At 42.1% G+C, this 15,790-nt stretch overlaps 1 protein-coding gene across 2 annotated transcripts in view; it reads left to right on the top strand.

Annotated features, from left to right (window-relative positions):
• Window positions 1-15,790, top strand: part of SRBD1 (S1 RNA binding domain 1) — a 433,993-nt gene that overhangs the window by 65,488 nt on the left and 352,715 nt on the right. For both annotated transcript variants that reach the window (XM_063918379.1, XM_063918380.1), the window contains exons 11-12: window positions 10,950-11,053; window positions 15,149-15,256. In XM_063918379.1, the coding sequence (XP_063774449.1) occupies window positions 10,950-11,053; window positions 15,149-15,256 (212 nt within the window). The remainder of the gene's footprint in view (window positions 1-10,949; window positions 11,054-15,148; window positions 15,257-15,790) is intronic.

Genomic DNA, 15,790 nt, shown 5'->3' with positions numbered 1-15,790 from the left:
CTAAAGAGGACCTGGAGTTCTCTCATTCGGTGCTGCAGAGTCATCCGCACTCTCCCGCCCGTTTGGGAGCTTTGGTATAATCCCCATGGTCCTGACGGAGTCCCCAGCATCCACTAGGACGTTAGAGAAAATAAGAATTTACTTACCGATAATTCTATTTCTCATAGTCCGTAGTGGATGCTGGGCGCCCATCCCAAGTGCGGATTGTCTGCAATGCTTGTACATAGTTATTGTTACAAAAATCGGGTTATTACTGTTGTTGTGAGCCATCTGTTCAGAGGCTACTTCGTTTGTGTTATCATACTGTTAACTGGGTTCAGATCACAAGTTGTACGGTGTGATTGGTGTGGCTGGTATGAGTCTTACCCGGGATTCAAGATCCTTCCTTATTGTGTACGCTCGTCCGGGCACAGTACCTAACTGAGGCTTGGAGGAGGGTCATGGGGGGAGGAGCCAGTACGCACCATGTGACCTAAAAGCTTTTTTAGATGTGCCCTGTCTCCTGCGGAGCCCGCTATTCCCCATGGTCCTGACGGAGTCCCCAGCATCCACTACGGACTATGAGAAATAGAATTATCGGTAAGTAAATTCTTATTTTTTTTTTTTCTAAATACTTGCACCTTTACAGGTAAAGGGGGTCATTCCGAGTTGATCGCTAGCTGCCGTTCACAGCGCAGCGATCAGGCTAAAAATCAGCATTTCTGCACAGGTTCTAGCGAAGCTTTCAGTCGCACGGCACAACGCAGGAAGATTGACATGAAGTGGGCGTTTCTGGGTGTCAACCGACCGTTTTTAGGGAGTGCTTAGGAAAATGCAGGCGTGTCGGGGAAAAAGCAGGCGTATCTGGGCGAACGCTGGGCGGGTGTGTGACGTCAAAAGCCATCCCACCATCGTTAGAATCAACGCACACGAAGAGTAAGTTCAGGGCTGGTCTTGTTTTGCACAAAAAGATTTTGCAGGCGCTCTGCTGCACAGGCGTTCGCACTTCTGCAAAGCGAAAATACACTCCCCAGTGGGCGGTGGCAATGCGTTTGCACGGCTGCTAAAAACTGCTAGTGAGCGATCAACTCGGACTGACCCCCAAAGTCCAGAGAGATATACAATTGTGAAGTGAGATTGTAAACATAAAATATTTTTTTTTTGTGTTGCTATCATTTTGTTAAAGCAAGTACTGTATAACCGTGTCTGTTTCTCTTTAAGAGATTTGTGGGAAAAATCTCCTGTAATTGTAAAGTGATATAGTGTTTAAATATGTTAAAAAACAATATAAGTGCAGTCTTTTTCATATAAAAAAATGTGATCTGGCGATGGTGGTACCCAATGCTATAGAATTTCACTTGCAATTTTTACTCGGTTTCTTGTTCAGTGATATGTCAGGCTTAGTATGTCACCAGCACTGTAAAGTTGAGGAATATAAATTGTTACTGTGTCCCGGGGTGGTTTAAAAATGTTGCATTTAACATATGTGACATGTCTGAGTTAGCCAGTGATTGAATTAAAGATCTTGATTGACACGGCAATGTTGGTAGTGACAGTGCTTTGGGCCTCTGTGCACAACCACGTGTTCACCAGTAGGGGCAGCGCAGGCTAAACACTCTCTGTACTTCCTGCCTGGCTGTGGCTGTAATCACTTGTACCAATCTGTTTGCAGTCATTATCGTGTTTGAGAGTAAGTTTCAGTGTGACATTCAACTCAGAGGATAAGGCTACTAGTTAAAATAATAAATACATATATATATATACAGGTTGAGTATCCCATATCCAAATATCCGAAATACGGAATATTCCGAAATACAGACTTTTTTGAGCGAGAGTGAGATAGTGAAACTTTTGTTTTCTGATGGCTCAATGTACACAAACTTTGTTTAATACACAGTTATTAAAAATATTGTATTAAATGACCTTCAGACTGTGTATATAAGGTGTATATGAAACATAAATGAATTGTGTGAATGTAGACACACTTTGTTTAATGCACAAAGTTATAAAAAATATTGGCTAAAATTACCTTCAGGCTGTGTGTATAAGGTGCATATAAAACATAAATGCATTCTGTGCTTAGATTTAGGTCCCATTGCCATGATATCTCATTATGGTATGCAATTATTCCAAAATACGGAAAAATCCGATATCCAAAATACCTCTGGTCCCAAGCATTTTGGATAAGGGAGACTCAACCTGTATATATATATATATATATATATATATATATATATATATATAGAGATAGATATATATATAGATACACACATATATGCATGTCCTTTTACACTGCGGCTTCTGTCAAATAGCCAGGAGCCAGGTCCCAGGCGACTCGGCCATGCTGTGCGTCTTATTTACATTAATAAAACAACTGGAAGTGACAAAGCTACATTTGGTGCTATGTGCGACTGAGTCTGTATAAGTCCGAGTTAAGGCCCATATAGACGGGCCGATGCGGGGAGAGATGTGTGCTGAGCGAACCGCTCAGCACACATCTCTCCCGCCGCTCAGCACAGCGCGATGTGTGCTGAGCGTGCAGGGGGAGACGGGGGGCTGCTCACTTCACCCAGCGTGTGAAGTGAGCGACCCACTAGATTGGCCTGCACGGCAGGCCAATCTAGCAGCAGCGATAGCGATGCGCGGGGCTGCGCATCACTATCGCTGTAAGGGGTACACACGGTGCGATCAGGCTTATATTCTAAGCAATCTAGTCAGATTGCTTAGAATATCGCTCCGTGAGTACCCCCCTTAAGTCTAAGGCTGTGTAAGTCTGAGGATCTGGTGGAAGCAGTTGTAGCTTTCTTTTTCTCACACCGACTTCTGTTGTGCACATCTGCGACATTGTAAATCAGTGACATCTAATATGCTGTGAGTAGCTTTTCACTGCTACTGCCATGCAACGCAGTATGATGCAAATGTAAAGAAAAATACAATACGCTATTTCTTTCGGAGTGTTTAAGTGGCGCCAGCCGCATTGCGTGTCTGTCTATCTATTTGTCTGTCTGTCTGTGTGTATATATATATATATATATATATATGTGTATGTGTGTATATATATATATATATATATATATATATATATATATACATACAGGTGTTTCCTCTTACATCTTTGTTCTGTGCGCTACAAGTCACCGTCTCTGTGTGACTGTATTTGCATGCAAAATGCTTTGCTACAGTGTTTTTATGGAAAACACTGTAACGTTTCATTTCGTATGCAGATAGAGCTGCAATTACACACAGAATATAGGCATGCTGCATATAATTTTATTCAGCAGAAGCTGCTTGTGCGTCCTATTACATTAATAAGACGCATTTTCCCGTAAAAACACACAAAAAAGACGCTAGGCACTACTGAGTCCTGACTTCAAGGGCTGTTTAGCGTGTCTGCAGCAAGGATGTAAGAGGACACATTTGTGTGTGTGTGTGTGTGTGTGTGTGTATATATATATATATATATATATCTATCTTACTGATGACCTGAGCACATGCACAGATTAGGGGCACGTACAGGTTTGAACAAATCCCGCACAGATTAGGGGAGCATACAAGTGAGGTTTTATTCTTTGATTCCTCTATTGTGTTGGTCCATTGGTCACCAGTAAGAAAATAAATCATCCTTACCGATTTTATGATTGACGACAAAACTGGAATAAAGGAATGGCTGTCCTTGTATATCTTTAAGTCAAATTGCACTATACCCCTGACAAAGTCATAGTGACAAAACGCTCCGAGGGTTCACCAATCAAATTCATTCTGTTGCTGTATTGAAAATCTCCACCGAGAGCTCACACCTTTGTTTAGGTGAGGGGAGATTTATGTCATCTTCTGTACATAGACTCTTATGAGAATCTGTTTGGTGCTGCAATATTTTATGTAATTTTTAACAAAAAAAAAACGTTAAACAAATAAAACGTCATTGTCTGACCACTAATGGTTATCATCCTTTGTGGTGCTTTTTCTGGTGAGAGGGTTTCATTCTAGGGTACTCCGTATCTGGTTTGCCTAAACAAAAGTCTCTGATACACCGAATTTACAATTGGCCTGTGTAGGCGAACTCATCTGTAACTTTGTTTGACATTGAATGTACAGCCATATATATATTAGCGCACTGGGATACCATTTTGTTGTTTTGTAATATTGTAAGGTCCCAACCAACAGGGGTCCTATCCTTAGTGTTGCTCCTTATACAGTGCAAATTGAGAGTATTCTTTGTGTGTGTGCATGTATATGTGTGTGTGTGTGTGTGTGTGTATATATGTGTATATATATATATATATATATATATACATACATATACACAGTGCTGAGCAAAAGATGTGGAAACAGGTGTGGAAACAATGCTGCAAAATAAGGATGCTTTCAAAAATGGAAGTGTTAATAATTTATTTTGATCAATTAACAAAATGTAATGTGAATGAACAGAAGAGAAATCTAAGTCAAAGCAATATTTGGTGTGATCACCCTTTACCTACAAAACAGCATCAATTCTTCTAGGTACACTTGCACACAGTTTTTGAAGGAGCTCGCCAGGTTGTTCCAAACATCTTGGAGAACTAAACACAGATCTTCTGTGGATGTAGGCTTCCTCAAATCCTTCTGTATCTTCAGCCTGTGTTATGAACCCACACATTACTAATGGCTCATCATTTATTTTTATTTTTCTCCGGCTGGGTCCACAGGTTATCCGCAGGATAACATTCGGATATGCCGGAGCGACAGCAGAAATGGCACCAAACAGTCACGAGCTTTCCGGCCTCCCAGGATGCATCAGGCTCCTCCATATAATCCCGCCCACCGACTCGGTCAAATCAGTTTTTTGTTTGGTGCGGCAGGAGCCGGACCATGGTCACAGGGCTGCTGTTAAGGCAGCCCTAAGCTTTCGTTGTTTTATTTTTATAGTCTTACTATGTTTTGAGTGATTTTTCTTAACAGCATCTTAAACGCATGCTGGAAAGAGTTGCTCCAACAACTCCCCACCGGGTCGCAACAACGCTTACCCTCAGGTATTAGTGCTGTCTCGACGGTCGTCTGTGTCGGATGTTCTAGCAGGTCCAGCAGACGTTACCTGGCTGTGGCCGGAGCATGGGGGGAAGGTAAGGCATCGATTCCACTTACTAGAGGAATTCGGACACAGCCGTACTGTATTGGAGGAGACTACAAACAGTGGCTGACTCACCGCCACTCTTAAGTGCTCCAGTGCTATGCTTCAGGGATCATAGGTGCCAGAACTAGGCTGAGGCCGTGATCCTTGGAGTTTGTCGGCAGGGTGAGTCAGACGCTTTCATGGTCGCCCCTCCCCCCAGTTCATAACCATTTTCCGTGCGTCTCCCGTCCATGAACTGATGACCTCACTTCCGTCTCAGACGCTACCACGAGGGTACTCGGTCGCAACTTAGACGCTGCGATTGTGTACACTAGGGGCCGCAGAGACCGGGTCGCAGGCAGGAGCGTCTGCATACACTCATCGTTCTCTGAGCGTCTGGGTCTGTTATTGAGCATCTGTGTCTCTTACCAGTTACCGGACTGGCAGTGTACACCAGTAGCGTCTGAATCCACTCAGTGTCTTTCGGGCGTATTGATCGATTCTGGAAGCGGGGTGAGTCTCCCTGTATCCCACTCTAACTGAGTAAGGGTTATACAGTACTAAAATTCTATCTACTTGTTAGTATGAATAGTTAATTTTTGTACACAATGCATATGAGACCTGTACAGTACTGTTGTTTTCTGCATAACATGTCTGAAAAAACTTGTGGTAATAGCTGTTTAAAAACAGAAGTGCAGTAATTGTACTTCTACATACTAGAAAAGTATTTTGTGGTTGATTATATTCTCATATGACAATGTCTAATAATTAACATGTGACTGACTGCTAGTGTGATTGCTGACTTTTATATGTTTGTCAAGTATTGTTTCTGAACCTCAATTCAGGTGCACGGATTGTGGTCAGATTGATATCACTTCTATATCTATATAGCCGATTTTCAGTCACAGAGAGTGTAGCTTTGGTAAAAACGGTTTATTTACCATGTCTGTGAGCGGCAAAAGTGACGAGGATACTTTATCAGGGGCTCCTACACCCTTAACATGCTTCCCTTGTAAAATAGGGATTTTGGATGGAATAGCCCAGTATCTTACTTATGAGAGGTTATGTGCAAACTGTTTTGCGTATAAGCAAACTAAAAAGCAGGCTCTAGTGCAGCAACCAGTAGAGCCACCATGGGGTGTGTTCGCACAGACTTTGTCTACAATAGCGGACAGATTAACACCTGCAGTTCCACCCCCGGGAATAGGTTTCACTATTAACCCATATATGCCGTATGGTTTGATGCCAACAGCTTCTACAAGTAGCCAGGCTATTAATACCAGGGTAGATACAGTCATGTTACAGACTACACAAGGTGATACAACAGATGAGGGGATAAGAATTTTTCCATACCTCGACGATCTTTTAATCCTGGCTCAATCCCAGGAGTTAATCTTGGACCATCTCCAACAGACAATAGCTTGTCTACAGAGACACGGATGGCTCATAAATTGGGAAAAGTCGTCTCTGAGTTCTCTTGGGGGCCATATTGGATTCAAGTCTATAAAGGATTATCTTACTGGAGAAGAAGATATCCAAGGTACTTGTAATGATTCAGGAATTGTTGCACAGTCAGACAGTTTCAGTCCATGCAGCAATGCGACTGATGGGTCTGATGGTGTCAACATTCGACATGGTGGAATATGCACAATTCCACTCCAGACTCCCTACAGCACCTCATTCTAACCAGATGGAATGGAAAACATCAGACATTAAAAAGACAGATGATAAAGCTTCCAGTAAATGTAAAAAGCTCACTAGCTTGGTGGCTACAGACTAACCATCTAGACAAGGGGAGACCCTTTTGGATAGTGGATTGGCAAGTACTGACAACGGATGCCAGTATTCAAGGCTGGGGAGCAGTGTTTGAAAATGTTTGGTTCCAGGGAAAATGGACCATGAAGGAAAGTTGCCTGCCAATAAATTTGTTGGAAATAAGGGCCATATATATGGCTCTAGCTCAGGCAAAGGACATTCTGCAGGGAAGACCAGTCCAGATCCGTTCAGACAATGCAACAGCAGTAGCGTACCTCAACCATCAGGGAGGGACTCACAGCAAAAGACTGATGGAAGAAGTAACTAACATACTAAGATGGGCAGAACTTCATCTTCCAGCATTGTCCGCAGTGTTTGTGCCGGGAGTGCTGAACTGGGAAGCGGATTTTCTCAGTCGACACACCATTCAGGAGACCGAATGGGCATTACACCTGGAAGTATTTCAAACTCTTATAAACAGATGGGGTCTGCCAGAGATAGATCTCATGGCGTCCCGTTGGAACAACAAAGTTCCGGCATACTGGTCGAAAACAAAGGATCCCGGGGCGATCCTTGTAGACGCACTGTCAGTGAAATGGGAATTTCATCTGGCATATCTATTTCCTCCAATCTCCCTGTTACCCAGGGTGGTGAGGAAAATAAAGCAAGCAAAGGGAGCCATAATTCTAATAGCTCCAGCCTGGCCCAGAAGGCATTGGTATATAGATTTACTAAGGATGTCCGTGGAAGCTCCAATTCTGCTTCCTCAATGGCCAGATCTACTAATGCAGGGGCCTTGTTATCACAGCCATCTGGAACGGCTGTCTTTGACGGCGTGGCTGTTGAAACCTCTATCCTAAAATTAAGAGTTTTTTAACAACCGGTAATTCAAACCATGCTTAGAGCAAGAAAGCCTTCTTCAGCTCGTATTTATCATCGAATATGGCAGGCCTATATTCATTGGTGTAACGAAGGAGGTACGAATCCAAGATCTTTCAAAGTATCCAGGTTTTTGGATTTCCTCCAAGCAGGAATGGATAGGGGTTAAAAGTGGCTTCTTTGAGAGCTCAAGTATCAGCATTAACTGTATGGTTTCAGAGAAAGATTGCCAACCTACAGGATGTGCGTACTTTTTTTCAGGGAATGTTGCACATTCAACCACCGTTTGTTCCTCTTGCAGTACCCTGGGATTTAAATCTGGTTCTTAAAATCCTTCAGGGGGCTCCGTTTGAACCACTTAAGAGAGCAGATCTTAAATGGTTGACGGCTAAAGTTCTCTTTCTACTGACAAAGGCGTCAGCTAGAAGAGTATCAGATTTAGGAGCACTGTCGTGTAAGTCTCCTTTTCTGATCTTTAATCCAGATAAAGCAGTTCTCAGAACTAGATCTGGTTATCTTCCGAAGGTGGTCTCAAAGTTTCACCTGAATGAAGAAATTGTAGTCCCGGCTTTTCAGGTATCAGGACTTTCCGCGGGAGAAGCGTCGCTGGACGTAGTCCGTGCATTAAGAATTTACGTGGATCGTTCTAGTGCCACCAGAAAGACAGATTCTCTCTTCATTCTCTACGGATTTCACAAAAGAGGATGGCCTGCTACTAAACAGACGCTAGCAAGATGGCTTTGAATGACAATTTCAGAAGCATATTCTCGTGCTGATCTCCCTGTACCGGCTAATGTCTCTGCTCACTCTACACGTAGGGTAGGTCCTTCATGGGCAGCACAGCATGGTGCTTCAGCAGAACAGATTTGTAAGGCAGCCTCATGGTCTTCCATTAACACATTCATTAGACATTATGCCTTGGATACTTTTGCCTCTCATGACGCAGAATTCGGGCGAAAGGTTTCCCTGGTTAATCAGGAGCGTCCCCACCACTAATAATGGCTTTGGGAATCCCAATGTTATCCTGTGGATAACCTGTGGACCCAGCCGGAGAAATATACCATTATGGTAAGAACTTACCATTGATAACTGGATTTCTCCTATGTCCACAGGGATCCACAATCACTAAAGCTCTTCTTCCCTCTTGTATGGAAGGGTGTGCATGTGTGTTCTTATCGCCTGAATAGGGTTCTACATGATACTCCTGCCTAATTGCTGTGAAAACAGCTGATTTGACTGAGTAGGTGGGCAGGATTATATGGAGGAGCCCGATGCATCCTGGGAGGCCAGAAAACTTGTGACTGTTTGGTGCCATTTCCGCTGTCACTCCGGCATATCCCAATGTTATCCTGTGGATACCTGTGGACATAGGAGAAATCCCGTTATCAACGGTAAGGTCTTACCATAACGGTATATTTTTAACGTAGGGTATTTCTACATTAATAAAATCACTTTTATGTTAAGCCCGATTATAATGCAATATAGTCAAGCCTGCTTAAGACCCTTTTTTAATTGAAGGATAATTTTCTACTATTTTACATATTCAGTGTATGGTACATTTTTTATTATTATTTTATTTTAACATATATTATAAATGGAAACCTTCATTGGGTTGTTTTGGTGTGTGAAAGATTTGATGACCTCATATTTCGTAGTTAATATTTTAAGACTGAATTTATGACAGCTGACAATTAGTGCACTGTGCATTTATATAGATTTGTTTTTGTAAGGAAATGTCAGAATATATTCTAATTAGAACTGAATTTGTGAATTGTGTCATCAAGCTGTTTTGTACCAAGATACTGTAAATAACGCTTTTCTGTGCATAGTAGAAATCCCTAAACTGTGACTAAGAAGATGGTGCTAAATGTATGTTCTTGATCCTTTTCATCCAAGACCTAAATTACGGTTGTGAATCAGCGTCATTCCTTATTAGTGCACTTTTTGCTGAAATTTTTACTCTTTCTGCATATTATGTTATTTTGAAAATGTACAATGAAATCTGGAAATCGTCACAATCTATACTGTTAAAACATGACTAGCAAGTAGTATATTAGTAGACAGTACCTTGCAAGTTTGCAAAAGGGAGTTATGCGGATCCATCTAAACTGGTTTAGGGTCTTAAGGGGTATCTAATTAGCCGTGATAACGCGGTTTTGCTATTATCACAAATTTGATAATTCAGTATTCAATTAGCGGCGATAAGTTATCCCTGATAAGTTTCCACAGGTTTTTTTTGCAGATTTCTCTTCATCATCTCAGAGCTGGGGATAAGTAGTGCTAAATCCCTATTTTAAGCTAAAAATGTCGTGATTTGGCTCAGAAGTCAGAACCCCTGGGACACCCCCCTGAATGACTAATTAGGCACTTAGATGTTTTTAATAATTTTAAATTAGCCAATAATGACATGTAATTTTTGGGGTCAGAAATGCAAAGTGATGGAAATTGGGGTACAAGGTATAGGATAGGTATATTGGGGTGATTTATGAGTGGAACAAGTGTTTTTAGACTTGGGAGTAATTGGTCCATTTCCACTTTTTTTTAAAGTCCCCTAAATTTACCTAAATATATACCCATTTTTATGTACTCCAAATTTTATGAGAGCACTTTTTTTGCAGAAAAAAAATACTTTCTAGAATTTAGCAGTATTTTTTAAAAAATGCATGTAACAGCCGTTTGACCCGATTTAATGACACCAATTAGTTGTATTATGGGAACTAATAGACTTCTATAATATTTTCCGATGTTAGTTTGAAATTTTGGGGGTACAGGCATATTTCCTTACTTTTTCTTGTGCTTTAGCCAGCTTTCACCAATTTGGAATAGGATAGGTGAGATAAATGGGAGCACGAGATACTGTAGGTGTGATAACATTAGCTGTGATTGTGGATCGCATTATCACAGCTAATTGGATAGCCCCCATTAGCCAGTAGGCTATAATCCGGATTTTAGATTTGTTGTGACAAGACTCCACAATACCCGGTGCTGTAAATATGCTGTGCATTATTATGTATTTAAACTGTGTTGCTTATGTGTAAATGAAAAAAAGGAAACAACTACTTTTTCTTTCTACCAGATTATCTGTTATGATCTGTATTCATAGGGTTCGTATTATTTGTGAACCTAAATATAATCAGAGCAAGCTCCTGCAGAATGTCATAAAGTGCTTATATGGATGTTGACTTGATAAGTTTATCTTTTGGGTATTCGTGTGTCATCTGTCTTTGCCATTTATGTTTGTGCTCAGATTCTGGCCATTAACCGTGGGGAAAATCTGAAAGTCTTGACAGTAAAGGTCAACGTTCCTGACAGGGTGAAGGATGCGTTCTCTAGGTGGTGTGTGAATGAAAGGTCTGTATACGTTCAGTTTTATTCAGCTCGTACTGAACAGCTTCTTCAATGTCTTGCCACATTATAGTGAGATTGTGTTAATACTATTTGTTAGACTAAAACGCCTTTTTCTTTAAATTTGTATTTATTTATTTCATTTTCAAACCTTTGACTTATTCATGTGTTGTGCTGCGCTGCTACACTTGTTACGTCTGAGAGAAGACAGTGCTTGGCCGCTTGCAGCTGTTTAAATAATAGAAAGTGCTTCATTTATTTGGAACTGTAGAGTAAAACTGTAAGTGAGGAGATACCTTGCTTTGACCAACAAAAGACAGTGCTTTATTCATGCGGGCATTTTTTAAAATGATAACATTTTAGGAGGGGGGTTTACTTCACTTCTAGGCTAATGTCACCCAAATTAATGGGCTAATTTATCAATGAGTGATAAATTTCACTGAGTGATAAATTGCACCAGCCAATCGGCTCCTACCTCTCATTTTTCAAACACAGGGGCAGATGCATTAACCTGGAGAAGGCATAAGGAAGTGATAAACCAGTGATATGTGCAAGGTGATAAAGGCACCAGCCAATCAGCCCCAATATGTAAATTAACAGTTAGGAGCTGATTGGCTGGTGCATTTATCACCTTGCACATATCACTGGTTTATCGCTTCCTTATGCCTTCTCCAGGTTAATACATCTGCCCCACAGTCTGTAACATGGCAGTTAGGAGCTGATTGGCTGGTGCAATTTATCACTCACAGTGAAATTTATCACTAATTGATAAATGAGCCCATAAAGATCTTAGTTTTTGGATGCAATTAGGCGGGATGGAATGAAAGCATCTGTCCCATGAACATCTAAATTGCATAAAAACTCCTCTTTGTATGTGCAACATAAGACATATTGGGGCAGATTAATTAACCTGCGGTGTTTGGTGCATGGGTAAAGCTCCAGGTATAATGCACAGAGCTATTCAGACATTGGTCAAGGTTCCTGTGCGGTAAACCTGCAGGTAACAAGCGTTTACCCATAGATTCCTTGTTAAGTGCCTGGAAACTACGGCTTACCCCACACGTTAAACTCCAGGGGGTGCAATATAATGCCGATATTTCCTCTCAGTTGCTTAGACTGTGAATAATGTGCGTTAAGTACACCTTCTGGGGCTTAATATGCAGGGGTAGCAACACAATTGAATGTCCCGGCTGAGTAAACCCTGCGGCTAATTGAATCTGACCCGTTGGGTACCCACCAGATCTGCTGAACGGTAGTACTGTATGCAGTATTTGGAATTTTATTTTATGTCAACTAGTTCCACAAGGATATAAATTTTTTGTTGTTGTAAGTTTAATTCGCTTTTTAAAATGTTATTGTAGTTCCCTTTATACCTTGGGAATTTGTAAGTAGGAGATGCCATCCATACTTACTGTGTAACTGTGGTCCAGTGCTGACGGCTAGTCTCTCTGTGGCTGCCTTCCTGGCTGTCAGGTATTATGTCTACAGTCATAGACCGTGTACCCACTTCCAAGTGCTAACAGGCACCTATACCAGATTGTAATAACACATCGCAAAAAAGTATATAGTAATTTGTTCTATAGGGCCCTACACATATCACGATGCGCCGCCGAGGTGCCCGACGGCCGATACGGCCGACGAGCGACCTGGCGGTGGGGGGGCAGTGACGGGGGGAGTGAAGTTTCTTCACTCCCCCCGTCACGCGGCTGCATTGAAGTGCAGGCAAATATGGACGAGATCGTCCATATTGGCCTGCATGCACAGCCGACGGGAGACCAGCGATGAACGAGCGCGGGGACGCGCATCGTTCATCGCTGGAGTCTCCACACTGAAAGATATGAACGAGTTCTCGTTCATTTATGAACGAGATCGTTCATATCTTTCAGAAAATCGGCCAGTGTGTAGGGCCTATAACAGTAACTCACTTATATAGGTGGCAACATTAGGTATAGAAACTGGAATGTGAGAACATTGTCAAAAGCTGTAATTCTGTTGACCGTTCCTGGAAAGTCCTAGCTGTCAGGCTGGAATTACAAGCTATGGTTAGGAAGAGTCCACCACTGATATTCTTAAATCTTAATGTAGCCCATACACTTGTAAGATATCAGGTACAATCCTTCGATTTCGACCGCATCTGTGAGATAAATCGAAGGATTGTATGCACATTTTAGGTACCATGCGACGCGATGCGCGGGCATGCCGGTCGAATGCCGTGTCACAAGATATTAAATGCTGCGCTTAATATTTATTGCATCGCAGTGTGATCGCATGTGTTTTTTAAAACCGCATGCCATATATCGCACTGCGATGCGCGATGAGAAAAACGTACAATAGCATGTTCTTTTTGCATGTGTAATGGACTGCCCATAGCCGCCATAGCTTCTGCATGATGAGATCATATAGCTCACCAGTATACATTTATAAATGTAGGGCCCACCTCATTAAATCTCAGAAAAGAAAGTTGATGTAGGGTGGGTTTGGAAAATTGATTTTATTGACTGAAAATATGATTAACCTTGGCAAATATATTGTGTAGGGAAAAAAAAGAAATCCTTGGGGCATATTTAACAAACCGTGATATTCTTGTTATCACTCATTACTAAACTTAGATAGTGCGCCAACCAACCAGCTCCTGACTGTAATTTTTCAAACACATGACAGGAGATGATTGGTTGGAGCTTCCCGCTGAGACATAGTGCTTCCCGCTGAGAGACAATGCACGTGTGCCCTCTCTGCAATGTCCTCGCCGTACAAACTGCACCCTGACTCTTAAATGGCGGTCAAGGGATCCCTGTTACTGTGTTAGTCACAGTGATGTAAGTATGGCATGAATCTTTTGCCCGTCAGACTTGTGAAGTAGGATGGTATCAGGTGGCATGTAAAAAAAGCCAGATGGATCACCCGTGAAATTGAACCTGGGGAGAACACTGTGAACCCTTGTCGTCTAGCTGGTACAAGCTATTATGCTCTGGTCTCAACAATTTCGGAAACTGAGATACTTCTGGGGAAATTTTTGAATACAGCAATGCAATGTGTACAATGCCGACGCTCACAATAAAGTTAATTGGTTTATATAACGAGATGCCTTTAGTCATGTACAGGTGAATTAATCTACTTTTGCTGGGTCAGTAACTATCCCACCTGCTTCCACAGACAGAAAACCTCAAAACATGACCTACAATATTAGGAAATCTTCAGGGTTGAGAACTGCAGGGGTGGGACATACTTTACTTTCCTCTGCCTCTGCTCGTTCATCCGCCTTGCTAAGATATCCGTGGGATGTGTAAAACATGTTATATGCCGAGTTCTGTAAATACAGGAGAACCGGCTTCTTCTAGGCTCCATTCTGCATCAATATAGAGAATCTTGTAACCATCTCAAGTCTAAAACTTGATGGCCCTACACACTTAAAGATATAAATGAACAATCTTGTTCATTAATGAACGAGAGCTCGTTCATATTGTTCAGTGTGTAGGCAGTGAATGATGCGCGGCCCCGCTCTCGTTCATCGTTGGTGCCAGGTCCCTTATGCATGCAGGCCAATATGTACAATCTCGTCCATATTAGCATGCACTGCTATGGAGCCGTGTGACAGGGGGAGTGAAGAAACTTCATTCCCCCCGTCACCTCCACCCCCGCCGCCAGGTCGGCCTTATTCGCCGTCAGGCAACTCAGTGGCGGGTCGCTGAATGTGCAGGGGGCATTACACTTCCCATACTGTGACAGAATAATTGGCATGTGTAGGTAACCCTGCTACCTCTCTCACTGCAAGCCACTGTTCCCATTTGTTAACTGTTTTGATTTAAAGAGCTTGTGTGAATGTATAGCAGTGTCTCTTTAGTTAGTGTATCTCCCTGAAACATGTGTATAGATAGCTGTGAATGGAATTACAGCATTTATTATGTATTATTGAACTTGCATTTTACACTTAGTCGTTCTTTGTTGTGTTGGAGATTTCTCCTGGTGTGTTACCTATGTTAACATTAAGTTGGTTAGTAAGTTTACTTTACATGTGGAAATTTTGAGGCAGTGGCGTTTACGTGATGTAATAATATGCTTTGCAACAAGTGTTCACTTTCCTTTACTTAAATGTTTCTGAAGGTGGAGACCAAAGCAGTTTGCAAGACCTGAGCTAATGCAAATACTACATAATTCTGTGGAAGACTCCTACAAGCGCCTCATTTACCCTCTTCTCTGCAGAGAGTACCGGTATGTAACTCCTTATTACAAGATAATGGACACAATGATGTACACATTTGACTTTGCAGCTGCAATTTTCTAAGCAACGGAATTGCTAATCATCCCAAGTGAAGCTGCGCCCAGAAAAGATGATAGATGCCCACCGGAGCAATTGCAAACTGATTCGCAGCTGAGTGCACATACGCAGCCTATACACAATAACGAGGGACATTGGCTGCTAGTGGAGCCCTACAGCTAAACAGACTGGACACGGCAGTCCGACGTAGGTGCTATGTTTTAGTATGTACATGATCATAGCGGACGGCATATACACGCCCTGAAAACGCCCATGACACGCCTGCTTCTGCCACTCCTTGTTACCTCCAGCAAATGGTCCCTTCCTGTCAGTCACTCGACGATAAAAATCTCACTGTGAGCGCGATCATAATGGTGCCTTGGCGCATGCACTGTGTTCGCAGGACACATGCGCAGTCTGACAGTAAAGACGTAGGGGTATATTCAATTGAAGACGAAAGCTGCCATCTGTCGAAAAGACGTCAGTTT

Source organism: Pseudophryne corroboree, chromosome 4 (assembly GCF_028390025.1).
Source record: "Pseudophryne corroboree isolate aPseCor3 chromosome 4, aPseCor3.hap2, whole genome shotgun sequence".
Taxonomy (NCBI): Eukaryota; Metazoa; Chordata; class Amphibia; order Anura; family Myobatrachidae; genus Pseudophryne; species Pseudophryne corroboree.
This window is presented reverse-complemented; position numbering and strand designations above follow the sequence as displayed.